Source organism: Myxocyprinus asiaticus, chromosome 10, assembly GCF_019703515.2.
Source record: "Myxocyprinus asiaticus isolate MX2 ecotype Aquarium Trade chromosome 10, UBuf_Myxa_2, whole genome shotgun sequence".
In the NCBI taxonomy this organism is placed as follows: Eukaryota; Metazoa; Chordata; class Actinopteri; order Cypriniformes; family Catostomidae; genus Myxocyprinus; species Myxocyprinus asiaticus.
This window is the reverse complement of record NC_059353.1, coordinates 19,084,337-19,106,514: the sequence shown is the minus strand read 5'-3', so window position 1 is coordinate 19,106,514 and position 22,178 is coordinate 19,084,337. Positions and strand designations below refer to the sequence as shown.

Below are 22,178 nucleotides of genomic sequence, written 5' to 3'. Positions count from 1 at the left end.
CAGCCCCAGAGAGGGCCGGTAAAAGGAAATGATCTGATTCAGGGTGCCGTATTACAGAAACTTTCTATCTTAAAGGAATATTCTGGGTTCAATTCAAGTTAAGCTCAATTTATACTGTTTGTGGAATAATGTTGTGGAAAAATAATTTCGACTCATCCCTCCTTTTCTTTAAAAAAAAAAAGCAAAAATCTTGGTTGCAATGAGGCACTTACAGTAGAAGTGAATGGGGCCAATTTTTGTAGGGTGTAAGGCAGAAATGCGAAGCTTATAATTTTATAAAAGCACTTGCATTTATTTTTCCTTTAACACTCATAGATTATTTGAGCGTAAGTTTAAACCGTCAATTTTACGGTCATTTTAGGGTTTACGGATTTATGTCATTACGACAATGAATTTGTAAAATTGGATATAACTTTACACAGAAAAGGTTAGTAAGTGATTTTATCATGCTAAAATCATGTTAACACACATATTGTTTACGTCTTGTGTCTATACTTTTGAAACGTTTACAGATTGGCCCCATTCACTTCAATTGTAAGTGCCTCACTGTAACCCATATTTTTGCTTTTTTTTAAAGAAAAGAGAGGACAAATCAAAATGAATTTTTGTGGTTCTCTACATTATGCCACAAATGCTGACAATTGAGTTTAACTTCTATTGAACTTGGAATACTCCTTTAGGTCTTAACTTACGTATGATCTGATGAGTTCAAGTTATATATATATATATATATATATTTTTTTTTTTAATTCGTATTACAGAAGTAAATCCTAACTGGAGTCACAGTAAGATAATGCATTCAGGAAATGTTATTCTTTAATAGGATTTATCCTAAATGAGATCCTAACTGAAATCACCATGGTAACTTAACATAAAAGATTTTAGAGTTAGGATGTTTCTGTAAGACAGCACCAGGTGCCTAGTAGTGATGCTGTGCACAACACAGTGGTGAAGTGATGCTGAACAGTCCCAGTAAAGTATTCCAGACTGTGGTAGTCTACTGCATCCTCCACAATCTAGCACTCAGAACTGGTCTTGAAGCTGGAGAATTGTGGTGTGCAAATTGCACAGAATCTTTGGGTGTGTATGCACATTTACCTAGTTTACACACTTCCTTAAGTGAATTGGGTGCAATTCATTCTTAAGACTCAGTCACATTCACCCTTGCACAGCAAAATGTCCTAGGTTAAATAAAGTCAGCTTAATGGGAATCTGTGAAATCAAGAATTTCGACTGGCACGCTTGAAAATTCCCTATGCAAATTTTGCATATGGTACAAGTTTGGTGAAAGTTTACAAAATAATTCATATTGTTGACCAAAATCAAGTTGCTTGGTTGGGAGTGACCTTTGTGTGGGAGCATATACACATGCATAACACATGCAATTTCACAAACACTTCTCATCCAGCCACGCCTTCTTTGCCTAAACAATTTCGCCATGCAAAGATGAATGTGACCATGTCGTTAGTGAATTCCTCCCTTACTATTTAAAACCTCATGACAGATTTAAAAAAAAAAAAAATGCTGGCAGTCTGTTTGTATTTAGTGTATGCAGTGAAAAGTAAAAGAAATATTATCTCTCATTATTATTATTATTATTATTATTTTGTTGTTGCTTTAGCCATGAAAGCCAAATTATTTCCTAAGATGCTTGTTAATGTGAGGTTTCCGTGAGTGTGGTGTTAATACAGTAACACCTCCACCTCACTTCTTTCATACTAATTTTCTTATATTCGTGAATGACAGCTCCCATTAAATGCTGAATGCTACATGACAAAAGGCTTGCGATGAACCCTCCCTCCATAATTAAAGCTTTATTGATCTCTCAATGCAGGGAATCATTGCCTCTGCTCCCTTGCTCTCAACCTCAAGTTCTCACATTTAATCTGGATGCACGCAGTCTTGAAAAGGTACTATTAAAGGTATTAAAAGTATAGTTTACCCCAAAATAAAAATTAATTAACTCACCCTTATATTTTTCCAGACCAAATCAATATTCAATGGAACACAAAAGGAGATGCTAGGCAGTATGTTCTCAGTCTCAGCCACCATTCGCTCTCTTTGCATCTTCTTTCCATACAATGAAAGTGAATGGTGACTGATGCCGCCATTCTGTGTTCTACAGAAAAAAGTACGTCAAAGCAGTTTGGAACAACATGAGAGTGAGTAAATGATGACATAATTGTCATATGTGAATGGACTACCCTTTAAAGCCCTCCAAAAGGCAAAGAAAACAGCTACAATCTAAGCAAGCTACAGTAAGCAAGCTTAGTCAAAGAGACCAGACAGTTTAAAGTATGTTGAAATCTATGTCTAGCTTTGGGAGTAATGTGAATAAATGTGCTACAAATCTTGCTGAGAGAAAGGATGGCAGTAATTGGTGGGTGTGTCACTTACAGTGATTTACACAAAAAATGATTCTTGCTGTGCTCATAGAGGAGGGGTAGGGTAAACCTAGCCACAGACAGAGACCCGTAGCATTATTCTGTCTGTTCAAATGCCAGTCCATTTCTTAAAGTAAAATAACAGAAAGCCATTCTGTGCTGTACTTGGTATACTGTATGTCAGGGAGAAATATTTAAAATGTCAAGTCTGTCATGTCTTTCCAAAGCTAAATAATACAATGGAATTTTTTTGCTATTCCTTGCACCTCTCAGACAACTAAAACAAAACAAAAACAACAACAATCACCTTTTGTAAACTTGCAATGAAATTCCCTTTGACCTCATGTCCAAGAAAATGGCAAAGCCATGATCAAACAATCCCAATGTTGCAACATAGCCAACCACAGATTTAGAAAAAACAGTATACGTCTTGTTTGAGAAATAAAAAAAAAATAAAAAAATGCTTTGATGTACGTACACAGCTCTAATTTATGCCTGCGCAGTTATGACTAAAGGATAAAGATGTGCATTTCTTTCTTATGAAAAATCATGAAAAATCCAGAACAAATTTGAGCCCAAAGTTTAAGATAAGAATTTGGGAATAAGATGAGAAATTTCCCAACAATGCAAATTCAGACCTTAAGAAAATCTGTTAACATCCATGAGGAGGGCAATAACTGATATGCAATTAGAGAGTAAATTGCCAAGTGTGTTTAATTGCTTATTCCCACTGATGGAGGAATACAACCCAACTTCTCATACAATACAACCTAAGACTTCTCATTAGAGCAAACCTTAGAAGATCAAGAGATACTGTGATATTTGGGAATTTGATTATCATATATTATCATATAACTTCCCCTGAGCTCCACTTTTAATGTTTTTCACTACCATTTTACACCCTCATATGACACCTAAAATTAAAAAGTAAATTTTTCTCTGCTGCACCTTTAAGAAAACATGCCATTTGCATGTGAAATGAACAACAGAAACATTTTCTCATGTTGGGATTGTAACGTCACAACCTTCATAATAAATCATTTTTGCAGTGTAGTTTGAATAAAATTATCTTTTCAGACTGAGAAGGAAGTTTTGTGTTTTTAAAATTAAAGTATGCTTTCAATCTACTTCAAGCTTTTTTTTATCTTAAGAGGTAAAACAAATATATATATATATATATATATATATATATATATATATATATATATATATATATATATATATATATATATATATTAAAGTTTTGGATTCACTTAAACTCTAGTTCTAAAGATACCTTCATTAAAAAGCACTGAAAACACAAGAACTCAATCCACAAAGTCCTCACTGCCTATTAGTGTCACAACTCATAAACAAAGCACCCAAAATCAACTCAAAACATCTAATAAGAATAAATGAAATAATGAATCTCCAAACCGACATATACATGGAACATTAGAAGGAACAAACAAAAACACAAAGTTGCCTACGGCTACAACATTACCTTCAACTCAGCAAAGGGTATAGACTTGCTGAATATCTGTTCTTGGTCAGAAATACCAAACATAGACAACTATTAACCAAATTCAGACTAAGTGACCACCAACTGGCATTTGAAATAGGAAGGCATAAAAAGACATAATGAAGGTCGAACATGTGTCTATTGTACATCAGGTGAAGTAGAGACAGGTACACTTCATCATTCACTGTGAAAAAATACTCAAACCTCAGAGATTCATTATATATGAAATTACAACTTATCCCTGAGTTTCATTCCCTCAGTGAAAATGACAAACTGAAAATCTTACTTGGTGAAGAAATGTAAGCGCAGCGTAGTTCTAACGGGAAGACTAGCAGCTGTACATCATCACACCATTAGCTAGGTAACTCCTAGCCAATCACATGTAAGCCATTGCTTTATAAGTCTGCTCACAATCTATCATATTGCTGTTTCAGTGTGCTAACATGGCAACCTCCACCACCCCACCACCACCAGTTGAGTCCCGTTCTGCATGGGGGTAGGCTCCTCGCCCCTGCCTCCTATCTCCGGCAGCATATGACAGTTCCAAGTACAAATTCTTCGGACTGCCAGACGGGGCTTATGCCAAAGAGAGACATTACATTTTCTGTTTTATATATATCAAATAAATGTCATCTTGAATTTCACTCAAGTCTGCAAGTCTTCCTGATAGAACCCACTTCACATTAACAAATGTCACAAACTACGAAATTAACACAGATCCAGCACCTGTTTCAGTAGTTTAGTTTAGATACTGTTATCTATTTATTATAATTATTATAACTGTATTTAATTTATTTTTATTTATTTTACATTTTACATTTTACTGTATATGTTGAGCACAATTACATGTCTTTGTTTCCTTAGATGTTTCTTGTCTAGTTTGTTTTGTGTTATTGTTCATATCCATTTTACTCTATTCACTTAATTGTTTTTCTTGTAATGCTTTGGCAATATGTACTTACTGTATGTCATGCCAATAAAGCAATTTGAATTTGAATTTGAATTTGAGAGAGAGAGAGAGAGAGAGAGAGAGAGATTTATAACAGTTTGTATTTACATAACCTTAAAATGCTTTGGCAATACTATCTTCTAATTGTCATGCCTATAAAGCTGAATTGAATTAAATAAAATGTAATTGAGAGAGAGAGAGAGAGAGAGAGAGAGAGAGAGAGAGAGAGAGAGACCAGACGTCACTTTAAAACTGGGGACAGTCCCGATTTTACAAGTCATGTACCGTGTCACGGTGGACTTACAGTCAGGACACCTTTTGTACTAATAATTAGTCTAAGGCAGCTATAGTTTGATTGCTTTAAATAAGCGTTTTAAATTAGGATTATGTCGTCTCTGGCGGCTAAGGCCTACAGTGCCGCTGGACAGGCAGCCTCCGCCCTGCATGCCATGGTTCTCCTGCAAGTGCACCAAGCCAAGTCACTTTAAGAACTGCATGAGGATAGTTCTGACCCAGGAGTGATGCAGGAGCTGCGTTCGATGACTGATCTCGCTCTCTGGGTGACAAAGATCATGGCACGGACTCTTGGGCAGGCGATGTCCACCCTGGTGGTCCAGGAGCACTACCTTTGGCTCAACCTGGTCGAGATGAAGGAGGCTGACAAGGCACGCTTCCTTGACGCCCCCATCTCCCAGACTGGCCTATTCGGCGACACCATCGAGGACTTTGCCCAGCAGTTCTCGGCAGTTAAGAAGCAGACAGAGGCTATTCAGCATGTCCTGCCCTGGCGCGGATCAAGATCCCACATCCCTTCTGCTCGTCACCAAGGGCATCCCCCCACGGACCGGCCCCGGCGTGGAGCCACCCGCAGGAAGCAGACGCCTCCCGTCTCACAGCCCGCTGCCAAAAACCCGAGGAAGGCTTCGAAGCTCCCCTGAGATGGGCAACCCAGGGACGAGGAGGCCCGCTGCACTGGAGCTGGTGAACAGACCACTCCATCCCCCGGTGGAGGGCCGGGAGGAGAATCTTTTGTTTCCTTTTCTGTTGATTTCGACACATGCCCAGAGGGCTGCGGTACCCACATTGTCAACAAAAGAGTGGTTTCCTCATTTCCTGGGTCACACACCCGGTGCTCACGGCCGTCATTATAATGACCGCCGGACACCGCCCCTTTACGGCAGACATGGCGCCCTGGAGGTGGGCCCCCCAGCTGTGGCACAAACACACCCACACCAGGGCGGATTTGACGGACTACAGGGACGACTTCCCTCCTCCCCCCTCCCTGACCGGTCCTATGGTGGGTATCCGGAGCCAGGTAAGTGCTTCAATGTTCCCAGACTCAGCACGGCCACGGGTTCGGGGCTCGAGCCCCCTCAAAGTGGCACCTCAGGCTCTGCCCTGCCGTGAGGCCCCACCCGCCGTTATGTCTGACGTGATTGTCCCCTTGGTCCCCCTCACCCGGAGTTTGGAGGCATGGCTTGCGCTCTCCAGCCCATCGCGATGGCTGACCCGGACCATCCGATTCAGCTATGCGATTCAGTTCGCCAGGCATCCGCCCAGGTTCAGCGGTAGAGCCTGTCCCTCCAGCCGAGATGAAGAAGGGGTTATACAGCCCCTACTTCATTGAACCGAAGAAAAGTGGTGGATTGCGGCCAATCTTGGACCTGCGAGTACTGAACCGGGCCTTGCACAGACTCACACACACACCCTCATGTGTTATAGGATTATTTTGATTTCCATATCTAATCATATCACTGTTTAGTTTGTAGTTGTAAGTCGGAAGTTTATTGACTGCAATGTATGAATTATTAATTGATATTACTGCATAAATAAACTTTGTTATATTACAAAGAGAAGTGTTTTGGTTTGTTTTGCATACACCTGTGTCATGCTTACGGGATGTCAGTGCTCGGATTCGCCTTCATTCATTGTTTTTTTCCTGAAAATCGATATTCTTCGAATGTCGATTTTCCTAAGAAAACAATCTAATATTGAGACTGTTATACTATCTGGTTATTAGTCCCTGATTACAGGGTGGTGCCCTGTCAATATTAATCCTTATTAATATTCTATTGATTTTTGATAATTGATCATTATCTTTGATGATTGTTGAATTTGAATGATCAATATGCTAGTGTTGATTTTAATTAATGTTTCATCGATGTTAATGATTAGTGATTATCTTTGATAATTGTTGATTTAAAGGATTCCAAAAAAGCTAACTTTGATTCTCATCAATGTTCTATTGATTTTAATAATTAATAATTATCTTTGATAATTATTGATTATTGCTAATAACCAAACCCGCTCCTAAACATAGCGCACTACATTTACCGGAGCCCCATATGAGGTTTTAATGAGTTAGATTCAATTATTCATTTAAATATTAATTAATAACTAAATAAATAATTATTAATTATTTCTGATAGTAACACTGATCTAAACAACCAGTAAAGCCCTACAGAGGACAGTGGAAAGGGAGCGCTGTCTCCAAACAGAGGATCGCCCACTGGGTCATTGACGCCATCGCTTTAGCATATCATGCCCAGGACGTGCTGCCCACCTTGGGGCTACGAGCACACTCTACTAGGATTGTGGCTGCCTCCTGGGCTCTGACCAATAGCGCCTCTTTAGCAGACATCTGCAGAGCAACGGGCTGGGTAACACCCAACACCTTCACAAGGTTTTACAATCTCCGGGTTGAGCCGGTCTCGTCCGGTGTGTTGTCAGGTACGAGCAGGTAAGTTGCGGGACAGCTGGCCAGGTGTACCGCTTGCGTATAGCGCCTTTCCCCTCCCGGAGGCGAAGATGTGTGCTTTTCACCCCCAGTCGTGTTCACAAAGTCGTGGACCCTGGATGTCCTTCCTCCTTAGCCCTGTGGCAGGTGAGTTTGTGGAGAAACTATTTGTATGTGTGCTAACTTGGCCCTGTACTGGGGTAGGTGCTCCACATGCGCTGGTTACCCATTGGTAACCCTGTGTAATGCATCTTCTGCGAGACGGTTCCCCCGTTGGTGAACCCGCGTCTTCCTTGGGCAGAGGCCCCTCTGCCCCGGTTTCCGTGTTTGTAGAGCTCCTCCCCCCCTGGGTAGGACCTACCACGGGGACTTCTCCACATGCGACACTGCCGACATGACTCGGTAAGACCATGTGACGTATTTCCACACAATTTCCTCCCCTTCGGGCAGGGTGTGGTCTCCGCTGTGTCTTCCCCTTGGGAGTGATACCCCCCCCCCCCCCCCCCCGACACAGACACTTATGGCCCTCAGTCAATAAACGATTTCCACTCTTTTTGGGAAGAAAAAAGAGGAGAAGAGGCCATGGCTGGGCTAGCCTATCCCCATTTTTTTGGGCAGTCAACTTATCCCCGAGGTGCAGGGGACCGTACGACGCTCGTAGGAGCATTGGGGGAGGTTTCGTGACGGCCAGGTGCTCTGACTACGAGGCACACAGTGGTCTGCCCGTCTCGCACCGCCAGTTCACGTAACACAGTTCAGTTATTGTGGCATTTTACACAACGTCGAGTGAGTGACAGATAGGGAACGTCTTGGTTACTTAACCTCCGTTCCCTGATGGAGGGAACGAGACGTTGTGTCCCTCCTGCCACAACACTGAACTACTCACTGAAATGGCCGGGACCTTGTCTCGGCTCCTCAGCACAAAACCTGAATGAGTGGTTGCGAGCCAGCTCCTTTTATACCCATATATCCGGGGGAGTGGCATGCAAATTCCACTCGCCAATTCCCATTGGCCTTTTCTCAAAGATCAGAGGTGTTTGGGGCTCCCAAGAGTGACCCCTAGTGTCACTACATCGACAGAACGTCTCGTTCCCACCATCAGGGAATGGAGGTTAATGACCAAGACATTTCTCATACTCAAGCTCTCTGCTGGTGGCAAGTTTGCAAAGATTTCATACATTTGGCTTCATGTTATAGTATATAAATATAAATGGTATATAACTATAATATACAGACCTAAAACACTGCACTCAGAACTGTCAGTTGGTGTGGCTGCAGAATAATGACTGAAAATGCTCAGATGCACTTTCATTGCTTAGTGTACTTAAGGGACCTTCTGAAAATTCGTAACACTTTATTTTGATGGTCCCTCTAAAGATATTCAACTGACTATAATGGGGCTTTTCCACTGTACGGTACGGCTCGACTCGACTCTGCTCGCTTTTTGGGGGTTTTCCACTGTGGATAGTACCTGGTACTTTTTTTAGTACCACCTTGGTCGAGGTTCCAAGCGAGCCGAGCCAGTACTAAATGTGACGTTAAAACCCTGCAGGTCACTACCAGCATCATTGCTATAAGCTAGATGGCAGGTTAGCTTACCCTCGTGCGTCGTCTTTGAGCTAACACAGTGATGTCCTCGTCTGCGCTTTGGTGTATAATTTCCCAAACTCTCCTTTTTTTTTAGCGTATTTTGTCTTGCTGCCGTCAGCCTCTTTTGAAACGTCAGCCTTCTTGCTGTGAAAAACAGCCACATGCTGAGAATCAAGAACACCATTCCTTCGATATCCTCCATTGCTCCTTTGTTGTGTGTTTGTGTCGCATTTAAGATGATGTCACGGCAGTAGAGGTGGTGCAGCTATGATGATCAGCCTATAATCCCACCCACGTTGAGGCTGCACTAAACTGCAGTGGAAAAGCAAGCTCAGAAATGTAAAGCAAGCAGAGTCGAGTCGAGTCGAACCATAACGTGCAATGGAAAAGTGACTTATCAACTGACTTGCTATAGCTAGTAAACAGTGTTTCAACAAACATTCAGTAGACTTTCAGTAGCCTGTATTTAGATCTTTATTAATGACCTACTTACATTTCTTTGCTTAACTGCTCATTTTCTTAATGCTCTACTGACTCTTTGTTGCATATGAATTTCCTATCGGTACAGAGTCACTTTACTTTAAGGTAGTATCAACTGTTCATCTATAGTAATCTAGGGACCATCAAAATAAAGTGAACATCTAAGGAATACAGCTAACTGACTGCTACATGTCTCCTTTTTTTAAACAGACTATCAACAGATGGTAAATACTAATACTGATAATAACACACAGGAATAGCATCACCACATTGCAACCAGCACATAGAATGTATGTAAAAGAAATATAAATGTACAGAAGTCATTGTTTTGTCCAACAATTTTAATGAACTGATGTTCTCAACACTAATGCAAGTAGACCATAAATAAAGATCTATATACAGGCTATTGAAAGTCTACTTGAATGTTTGTTGAAACACAGTTTACTAGCTTTAGCAAGTCAGTTGATTAGCTGTTATTTTGCTGTTATACAGGCTATTGAAAGTCTACTGAATGTTTGTTGAAACACTGTTTACTAGCTATAGCAAGTCAGCTGATAAGTCACTCATAGTCAGTTGAATATCTGTAGGGGGACCAACAAAATAAAGTGTTACTGAAAATTCTACTCACTATTAAACACAGGCGTCCAATCACTCATTCAGTTGATGTGAAAGTTAAACATAAAACATTAAAAGAACACTTTTACATTCCAAATGTTGTAGTAGGTTGCCAGTTAATAGACTGAGCTACTACAAGTAAGATTTTTACAGTGAGTCCAATAATATGAATACAGTATTAGACTATTTAAAATAAATAATAATTAATGAAAATGTTATTTCACATTCCAAAGGTTGTAGTAAGTGCCCAGTAGAAAGACTGATTTGTGATAGGTGAGATTATTACAGTAAATCCAACAATATGAGTGCAGTATTAGATTATTCTAGGTTAAACATCATAAAAATTCCTGAAAATGTTATATTCACATTCAAAAGGTTTTAGTAACTTCCCAGTGGATTGACTGACTAACTGTAAAAATCTCACCTATAGTAAGTCAGTCTATCTACTGAGAACTTACTACAACCTTTGGAATGTGAAAATAACATTTTGATGAATTTTAGTTAATTAATTTTTTTTTTTTAAATCTAATACTACTCATATTATTGGACGTACTGTAAAAATCTCACCTGTAGTAAGTCAGTCTGCCCACTGGGAACTTACTACAACCTTTGGAATGTGAAAATAATGTTTTCGTTAATTTTAGTGTTTTCTTTTTTTTTTTTTTCATAATATAAGTTAATACTGTACATTCGTATGCATAGCCATCACTCTACTACAACCTGTGAATTATTATTATTATTATTATTATTATTATTATTATTATTATTATTATTGGTTTGTTTGTTTTATCTTTTAAATATTTATTTATTTATTTATTTTCTATGATAGAACATGCAAGTCAATAGTCAAATAAATGACTGCTCTAACGCCAGTGACGTTTTAGTTGTGGGTGGAGTTTTCAGACGGTCCCTTTACACACCATAGGCGAATATCCAACGAATATCGAACCTAAAATTAACTTTACCCTGCAGTTAAACGTAAGCCTGTCTTTACAGTGTAGGCATATGCTTCAATAGTCTTATGAATGTATGGTTTTCGTCATCTCATTTAAAACCATGCCTTTTCAAACAGGAACAACGTCAAAGACTGCAGGTTTATGTTTAGGGGTATCTGATAAATCTGGCTATTTGATGAGAGAGATAGCTCAGCTGCAATAAAAGTGGCGAGTTTTGGAGAATAAATGATAAAGAATTTAATATTAACTGAGACGAATTCATCTGAACAATTAAACAGCAGAGAACTTGTATTCTGTCTTGCAGCATTGAGGAAGATGACGGTGCAGGTTGACCAATCAGAAGACAGGGGCATTTCAGGTCCACCCATATGTGCAAATCAAATATTCAAGCCATGTATTAGTGAAATCAAATAATCAAAACGCACAGTGTCCCGTTGCTATTTTTCCAATTTCCTATTTTTAACTTGAGCATTAAATCGAAATTACAATTAACAAGTCATTATTTGTTTTTTAATATTGGTTTTGTAAACTAATAATGAAATAAGTTGTTTTTTTGTTTTTCCGATTTTGAATTCCTAATTGAATATGAAATGAACGAATGATACATGGATTCAAACCATTTGATTATAGTGCTTACTTGTATGTGATATTCAATCCTAATTTCCATGGATTTTATCCATACGTTAAAAGTGAGGAACAAATCGGGTTTATAAAGGCTGAAGCTAACGTGAAAATGTTCTTAAACAAATGCCAACAGAAAATCATGTATATGTGTTTTTTGTGTTTGGTGCTCATGCACCGGTACATCAGTACAGTAACAGTTATAGCCAGTATGCCTCATGCAATATTCCTTATTTTCCGCTGTAACAGACTATTTATTGACTGGCATTGGTTTCTGAGTGCATGTCAATTAGAAAGCAATTTTTAGGCTGACGAGACAACACAGCACACATTTTTGGAGCGAGGAGGAGAGATAATTGTTTACAATCCTTCAAAGAAATGAATATGAATCAATATAGAATACGAGTGAAAGCACCACAACTATCTCAAGTATGACATAACAATTTTCATCAGTTCATCAGCCTCTTGTTTGCTATTGTTGATGGCATAAATTAAAATGACTAAATTCCTAAAGTGCAGAGTAATCAATAGATCGAGCAGATACAGATATGTGCATAAAGCAAACTTGGTCAATGAAATAATCTATTATTAATCATGCAAAATAATCACTCATGATAATGAGCTGTTATGGCAGAAACCAGGAGAGTAAAAGTGCATGCTCTCCTTTTTTTTCAAGAATTGCCCATTGCATACAAGCACATGCCTTATGAACGAATGATTGAACAAATTATATGGGTTTTTGTATTCTGTCCCCCAATATTCGGATATTTGAAAATACGTTTATATTACATTTTTATAACTTTTGTGAGAATTGGAGTGTAATTTACAGTTAATTTACAGTAGACAACACTGTTGGTTTTCATAACCCATATGTTGGGTTATAAATTAAAATGTTTATATTACCACAACATTGATACACTTTTTTTCATTTTCACTCTATGGTGATATTAAGAAATGAACATTTTATAATTAATTTAAGTCATAATTCATTTCTCTAACCGTGCGTTATAATGAAGGCTTTGTGAAACTGCACAACTTTTTGATTTACAGATTTGAATGACAGCAGACACATCAACACAGTTTGTTCACCAGTCCATGCAACTCAGTCCTACTACATCTGTTTGCAATGAACCGTGAGGTACAACACAATTTCATATCACTTACGAGCCACAGCACCATAACACAAATTATCGGGCTACACTATTTTAAAACGCATCTCCTATCATGTACACCAATAAAAGATGACCGAGCCAATAAGAGTAAGTTATGGGCGGGGCGATATGTGTAGCCACGCTCCATTGTGTTGCCCCGTTCTGCAAGCTGCAGCCACGGATACTTGTTTCAGTTTGGAGCTGTCTCTCGCGCATGGCAGTCTTTACAAAGATTTGAAATTGTACATAATGACACACAATTTACATTGTTTCTTTTACGTCTGCATTTCCAAACCATTGACACAAACACAGACAAGAACATATTGAGCATATTATTAATCCAAATGACAGAGAACAAACAAAGCTATATCAATGAATCCACAACTAAAGCTCCCTGGCTGAATTAATATCAAATTCAAGCAAAATGATAATGCTCACAAATCAAGTGGCAGGTAATCATTGATTTATGGCAGGACTAGCATTAACAAAATGTACTTACAATAGATGGCTCATCATAAATTTATAAATCAGCTCATTTAACAAACATTTTGCCTCAACATACCTTATGTAACAACAACAATCTTTCTTAAGTAAATGTGCTATCTAATTTGGTTCTTACTATTTTTTCCTGTTGTTTTGACTCCTCCGTGATGAGAACTTTAATGTAACCGAGCGTTCATATCAGGTTCGCCTAAACACTTGTTTATAATTAAATAAGAAACAGAGACAAGTTAAAGTTTGAACAGAACTTCTCCCGTATTTATTTGATGCAGCATGCCACAACTCTCTACTGAACTGCCCACCGCGTATCTGGCGCGCATGCATTTACAACCCCAAGGGAAACACACACACACACACACACACACACACACACACTGTGCACAATCACTTAGCATTACAACAATACACTTCATCAAAATTAAGTATTTTACAGTAATAAGTGCAGCTTCATATGTTAAAACTTTAAAATTACTTTAAAAGCGCACGTATCTCATAGCATAGTCCACTGCAGGGACGTGTTTCCAGCTGTTTAAACCAAAGTGCATCATTCAACAGTCAAGTCATTTAAGTAAATGTAACTTAAATACTATATCGTAAATCCACACGCCTATAAAGCCTTGTAGAGATTACTCAAGATAATAAATACAATATTTAACCATAAAAAGTATATGTTTGCAACTAATGATATTAAGTTGGTTATTTAAAATATCAAAGTAAATTAACAAACATAGATTCATTTGTTGAAAAATTCAGTTTTTTTTATTTATTTATATATATATATATATATATATATATATATATATATATATATATATATATATATATATATATATATATATATTTTACAATTACAACCCCACTGATTAATTTTTACCAGTGATATATAACAACTTATATAAGAGGAAACAAAGAACAAAGAAAAATAAATCAGTGTAAGACTGGTTTATTATTTCTCAAGTGCATTTTGTAATATTTCAACCTGCATGTGTCATGGCGTGTTCATGCAGTTTAATCAAAATTGGTCATATTGGTCATTATGTAGTTTGAAAGTAAATGTCATTGTGTGTTCATTAGCTGCCATAGGTGTAATCAGCCATGTGCCAGCTTCACAATCAATATTCAATAATTAGCAAAGGGCAGGGCTCCACTGTCTTGAAAATATTACAACCATTACATAAACTGAACATTCATTGAAACAGACCATCTGGACATTCACTCTCACTGAGAGGAAAATTATTGAAACAAAATTTAGATAATTAATGAAGCATTTGCACCACATTTCCCTCCCCTTCTGCCTAGATAATAGTACAATGATAAATAGTAATGCTAACTTATTGGACATACACTGCATGAGAGCTAAAACTAACTCATTAGTAGTGTGCATACATTAGACAGCTAGGAATCTGAACAATAATTTTAGTGAACTTTAAAACAGCTGTGTGTAATTTCTGTGGCACTATACCAGCACCAAAAGGAATCGCAAAAATAAGTTTATTTTTTCCAAACAGGTTTCCTAAACACTTCCCCTTTCTGCATTTATATGGACAATAAGCTAGTCCCACCCCAAACTCATGCCAATTTTTGGGGAAATCAACCTACAGATGGCTTACTTGTAGCTGTCTCTGCACATTAAAGGGATAATTTACCCGAAAAATATAATTCTGTCATCATTTACTCTGATGTTGTTCCAAACCCATATGATTTTCATTCTTAACTAAAAACCAAAAGAGATGTTGGCAGAATTTAGGGACTGACAATCTCAGTCACCATTCATTTTCATCGCATATTTTTTTTCCATACTGTACAATGAATGTGATTGGTGACTTTGGATAACAACATCCTCTTTTGTGTTCCACCGAAGACCGAAAGTCATAGGGGTTTTGAACAACATAAGGGTGAGTAAATGATAACATAATTTTTATTTTGGGGTGAACTATCCCTTTAAGCTGGGATAGAAAATTATGTCAACAATGAAGATATTCACATCAACTTAAAAAAAAAAAAAAAAAAAAAAAAAATCCATAAAAATGTTCAAATAACTTACAAATACAGCAATACAAACACAGCGTCGGTTTTGCACATTTCTCTTTACTCGTTTTTCTTATAAACAAAACCTATAATGATCTCCTTTATGTCTTCAGAAATTAAGGTATGACACATTAGGGGGGAACAGTCATTCAGGATACCTTCTCAATTGAGCTGTTGTATAAAAGCAATACAACATTCACAATATCATCAAGGCTGTGACTGCCAATGACCGATATTCAGTAAAACAGCACTCTTGCTCATGTGGTATTGCTTAAATTCTTCCCATTATTCACCTCTTGTTAAAAGGCCAATCACACAGTTCAGTGTAAAGCATTAATGTGAATGCTCACATTTTCACCAGATTTCTAAGATTTTGGGATGAAAATCACAGGCAGAAAATCACAGGCATATAATCAAATCACTCTCATTCTCTCCCTCTTCGGGCAGTCGCTGGTGAAAAATGGAACTGGAGGGATTGTTCTTCACAGGCTCTAATGAGAGTGCTTTGTTTAAGGAGCTAAATGATTGTTCCATTATCCACAGCCTTGGGTACCCCCCGTTTCTCAGAAAGTGATGAAGGTCAAGCCCAAAACACACATCAGCCCTCCATAATGTGAAGAGTCACACTGTTCTGTCAACTCTCAGGAAATTACTCTACCTGTAGGAGTGGAATACTCATTTAAACTCAGCTCTGCCTAGATTTAAGTGTGTAGAAGAATTCTAGATCATGTACTACCATTAGTATTATGCCATAGGAACAGTTAAAAAGGCATTAACATTTTTTCCATACTTCAACATTTACGATGTCTTTAGAGATGCTGACTCTGTGAAGTGTGGCGCTAAAAATAGCCAGAGGTTGGCCCTCAAATGCTGCTAACAACCACATGATGATAAAACTACAATCTATTTAAGCCAGTACATCACAGATTATAACCATAGCTATACCCTAATAATGCAAGTACTGCTAAGTGGAACTGAGATGACTTTAATAATTCATTTAATTCATTTAATTCATTTAATTCATACCAGATATCTCATAGTTTCTATAAGGCACTGCTAATTGGTCCAAACATATAATGATTCCTCCCATTACATTTTAATGTTGATTTGAAAGGTCAGATGCTTGTATCATGCTTGTTTTTGATCCTACTTGCACTGAAAAAACTATTTCAGTTGGTGATGTTATTTCTCGTTTTTCAGAGAAATGTATGAGCCATCACTGCTGAGTAGAGATGTCACAGCCTTACCCCTGATGATCTGATTAGATTCCTTTCTTTTCAAGTATAGTTCCTCAATCTTTTTTATAGTTTGAGCAATGCCATCATCAAAATGAGAAGAAGCACATGAAAGCATTGATTACAAAGCCAATGAGGCCATTGTGTACAAAAAGGGTTGAAAGCACACTCGCTGGGACAGAGAGAACATCTGAAGCAGTGAGTTTGAATTCATTACTTAATTTTCCACACTGTTGATCTGAAAGAGATTCAGAGTTTTTTACTCTGTGGATTGTTTGCGTCAGTCTGAATGTCTGGTTCCTAGAGGCAACACTAGCGCAACAATCAGGCTCAAATTGAATCACCTGTGGGCATTTGTAATTTTTTATGATCATTTATAGAATGCAAATAGCATTCTTTGCGTTTCATTCATCAATATTGTGAACTCAGCAGCTGCGAAAGTTGCTCACATTGCGGGTAAATTCTTTATTTGGAATCAATAATTTCATGTGGGGAAAAATTAGACAACTTCTGTCAGATCCAGAGAGATTAATAGTCAAAATCAGATTTCCTTCTTTGTAAAACTGAGCCCAACATGTAGACTTACTTCACAATGCCTTGGCAAAGCCCATAAATATAGAGCTAGGCATAGCAGTAGGTAATTACTTCAGCTTTGAGGACTAGGAATAGATTACTATATACATCATTATATGTGATTACATTCCCTGCAGTAGGGTCTGTCACTGTTCAGCAAGAGATGGATAATCTTTTTCAGAGCATATATTATGCTAACAGACTCACATCCACACATGATCCCTTGATCAAATGCTGCAGAGTTTTCATTCCAGTTGTAAGATGGGAGTTGTGTCAATGATGTTGGGTTCTGTGTGAATGAGGGATTCTCAGTGAAGGAAAAGAAAAAGAAAGAATGAAAAATGGATTGGGTGGTTTATAAGGACATTTTTTTAGGTTACAAACTGGTAATTACAAGGGTATTATGCTATAAATGTGGTTTATGAGGACATTTCTAGTGTCCCCATAATTCAAATCACTTAAAAAACATACAAAATCATGTTTTTTTGAAAATGTAAAAATGCAGAAAGTTTTTTTGTGAGGGTTAGGTTTAGGGGTAGGGTTAAGGGATAGAATCTATTGTTCGTATAGTATAAAAGGAGGTTACTATCATAAGGATAGCCGCACCAACTTGTGTGTGTGTGTGTGTGTGTGTGTGTGTGTGTGTGTGTGTGTGTGTGTAAATAGTTTTGGCAGTATGTGTAGGTGTGTGTATAATATCTGTTAAACCAATAAATCTGCGCATATCATATTTCATACATGATTTTCTAAAGCCTCTACATTATCAACATGATAAATTGTTTACTGAAACCCTGTTATACAGTGTATTAGATGTCTACTGCCTCCTGGTGAAAGTTATTTATATCTATACATTCCACAAATATAAACAAATATTATAAAAACCTAACAAATTTTTTTTTTTTTTTTTTTTTTTACATATTCATTTTGTCAGTGTTGAGGACTGTTCAAACTTAAGATTTAGATAGGTTTTTCACAGTTTTTAACTCTTAAACATATTAACATAACATTAGGGTTAAGACAATGTTATTCTGTTCAGTGCAAGCACACCTTTCAATACAAATTATGTTTCTGAACAATGCAAATAAATAAACAATGCTATCTGTCATGAAACTTTGTTACATTTGCTAAAATAGTTCTGCACCATAAGTATTTATATTAATACATTGTCATTCTTTTCAGCACAAGCACACCTCCTTTCAATGCAAATTATGTTTCTAAAAAAATGCAAATAAATAAATAACACTAGAGGTTAAGAAACTTTGCGCAAAATGTGCTAAATAGTGCTGCACCATACTTACATTTTATATTAATTCATTGTTACACTTTCAGCACAAATACACCTCTATATAAAATCTAGGTGTATAAACAACGCAAATAGACAACAGCATCTATCATGCAAAAAGTTTGCAAAATGTCAAAGTAACACTGAAAGACAAAGACCAGACTCAATCCTGTGTCTTCTATATAAGCACCACAGTTAGACATGTCAGGTGCACATGAGCTAACCCCAAGGCCATACCCCCGACAGCAAAGTGATTATAAAGCACTAGAAAGAAGAAAGCAGCATGATGGAACATTGGAATGGCACAGAGGAATTTGTTACACTAGTTCCTGATAAATTCTGTATAGCTTGGAGCTTGGGTCCAGGGAAGATAAAATCCTGAATGGATACATGCTGTGTCATGTTAACAGTAGGGAGAAACATCAAATTAAAGCCATTTAAAAGAGATCAGTCATAGAGATGGTTATCACCATATCACAGAGATGGTAAACAGAACGCTTACCCGTTTTCCACATATAATGCCAGTCCTTTGAAAATTCCAGGTCCGACTGCACTTGCATTGCAATGAGAGACACAGAGAGGAGTAGGTAGTTCCCAAAACGCCATTTCCAGCCCTTTACACCAGAGTCATCTTTTAGAATCATAGTCCAGCCCATTGACGTCCTGTACGCTTTTAGTCCTGCAAGAATGAGTAATGGAGAAAACTGTGATGATTATACTGTGTATCTGTACGTTTTAGGAGGTGAATACCCCAGCCAAGCACGATAAACAACTCAAGGGAATCATTATATTAATCACAGCATAAGTTTAACTATAGTCATTTAATCCTTTGAGGGACATGAAATTGTGCACATCTGCTGTTCACGATCACTGAATGATCAGGATCACTTTGTCTTAAAAACATCATTAATTGCATTTTATTGAAATGGCATGCACTGATGCAGTAACTATCATGGTGAACACAGGCAGAGCCTTGGGTCATTCAGCTCTGAAAAAAATGTAGGATATTAACACCTTTTTATTGCAGCACATTTAATTCTGTCCCCCGTTGCTGTAATTTATATCCTTGGGATGAAGGATTAGGTTTGGAATCACTGGCTCTCCAAGCATGTATGAACAGTAGGTGCGATGTGAGCAGGAAATTTAATGAATTGCATTTGATTTACAATGAACATATTTGCTAACATTTTGAGATTTTCAGTTATGGACCCATAACAATGCTATTATATTTATTATTTTCAAAGTTAAAAGCAGCTGCTCTTGAACTATGAACAGAGTCTCTTGCAGTGCGCATGGTCTGTTTCATATCACATACAGACTGATAGAAATCTGCTCACCATTCAAATGGCAAAAATGCATTCGAATGGATCCAAGTTATGCCTCTCACATGTAATAAACTATTTCATTGACAACTGAAATGGGAAAGTAACTCATTTAAACAGCTCTGCAGCACAAACCAAGGTTGTTCATTCATCCCAGGCCCACGGTAAGACAGGAGAAATGGTGACCTCTATATTTTATAGCATCATTGTTTCATTGATGGGACACAGCTCTGCATAGACCACTGTATTACAGTATTATGTGAATTCAAATTTTGATTGATTCCCCTGTTATGGAAATGGCACATAATACATAACCTGCACATGATCTGTTCGAGATGGCTAGGCAGTATTGGCATAATGATGGATGAATTGCTTTTAGACTAAAATATGTGTTTGGAATGTGGAATTATTTTGATGTGATTTTGCAGGGAAAGCCTGCAGCTCCCAATTGGTTTTTGGTTGATTTCATTGGGAAAATTAGATTTTTATTTCATTGCTTCAGCAGTGTTGCACTGGCAGAAAATCTGATTTGAGAGGAAAATGGTGAGAGGCCTTGACAGCGTGAAAAAAAAAAAAAAGATCTCTTATCTTTTAACAGCTCCCACAAGTAAATGTTTTGATAGAATTAGATAGTTTCAAAAGCATATGGACAGTTTACTTTTTTAAGAGCCTAGAGCTGGTTGCTTGGGACTTCGGGCCTTGGTTCATTCACTGTTCATAAATGAGCAGTGTTGACCTACAGTATACAGTACTGTAGGTCACCTCACCAATGTTGTAATCAAGAACATCTAAACTGAGACCAAGTCAAGACCAAGACCAGAGTGTATCGAGACGAGACAAGACCAAGACCAGACCAGTGTGAGTCCCACAATGCATGACGCACTTACAATAAAATATTGTAGGCACTCCTCAAATTGATCTGAAATATCCATATTCCCATAAAAACACCCACAGAAAACAAATGAAGGTTCCTCTTCATTCACCTCTTTTATTGCCATATGTGTGTGTGTGTGTGTGTGTGTGTGTGTGTGTGTGTGTGTGTATCAATTTACCATGAGAAATGTCTTGATAAAATAATCAAAAGGTATTGCAGAAGTTAATTTTATATGTGTGAATTTTCCTTTGTTTTCTATGAGCAAACAAATACAAACAAACACTAAGGAGCTGAAATCAACTTAACCATCTTTATTCAGCACTCCTTTTTAAAGTTTTACCATCCACCTAAAACAATAAAAATTTTGTGCAAGCATTGCATCAGGTTTTCTGGATGACTCTTCCCCTATAAACGTCCTGGTTACTTGCATAACCTCTGTTCCCTGATGGAGGGAATGAGATGTTGTGTCGATGTAATGACACTAGGGGTCACTCTTGGGAGCCCGAAACACCTCTGGTCTTTGATAAAAGGGCAATGAAAATTGGCGTGTGGTATTTGCATGCCACTCCCCCAGACATACGGGTATAAAAGGAGCTGGTATGCAACCACTCATTCAGGTTTTATGCTGAGGAGCCGAGACAAGGTCCAGCCATTTCAGCAGGTAGTTCAGCATTGTGGCAGGAGGGACACAACGTCTCGTTCCCTTCATCAGTTTCTGTCACTCACTCAACGTTGTTCTGTCACTCAAACACCGCAACTGGCTGAACTGTGTTACGTGAACTGGTGGTGTGTGATGGGCAGACCACTGTGTGCCTCGTTGCCAGCGCACCAGGCTGACACGTAACCACCCCCAACATAGTTATGAGTGTCGAATGGCATTTTGGGGACAAGTCGACTACCCAAAAGATAGAGACAGGCTAACCCAGACATGGCCTCTTTTCCCCTTCTTTTTTTCCACTCCCTAAAAAAGAAGGGGGATTATCCGACTGGGCCACCAGTCAGGGGGTGTCCCTCCCAAGGGGAGGACACCACGGAGACCACACCTCACTCTTGCCGACCATGTGACGAATTTTCCACTTAAATATCCCCCCTCTCTTTGGGCGAGGTGTGGTCTCCGTGATGTCCTCCCCTTGGGAGGGACACCCCCCGACTGGCGGCCCAGTCGGATAATCCCCCTTTGCAAGGTTCTACAACCTCCGTGTGGAACCGGTTTCATACCAGGTAGTGGATTGGTCTTGGTCTTGCCGACCATGTGGAGAGTCTCATGGTAGATCCTGCCCAACAGGGGAGGAGTTGCTACAAACATGGAGACTGTGGCAGAGGGGGCTCTGCCCAAGGAAGATGCAGTTTGCCAACAGGGAAATGAATTAGTGGAAGAT

The 22,178-nt window shown here is 38.2% G+C and overlaps 1 protein-coding gene across 2 annotated transcripts in view; it reads right to left on the bottom strand.

The window, feature by feature from the left end:
- LOC127447176 (histamine N-methyltransferase) overlaps positions 1-22,178 on the bottom strand; it is a 380,204-nt gene that overhangs the window by 262,447 nt on the left and 95,579 nt on the right. For both annotated transcript variants that reach the window (XM_051708810.1, XM_051708811.1), the window contains exon 3: positions 19,106-19,282. In XM_051708810.1, coding sequence (XP_051564770.1) covers positions 19,106-19,259 — 154 coding nt within the window. In that variant the 5' untranslated portion in view covers positions 19,260-19,282. The remainder of the gene's footprint in view (positions 1-19,105; positions 19,283-22,178) is intronic.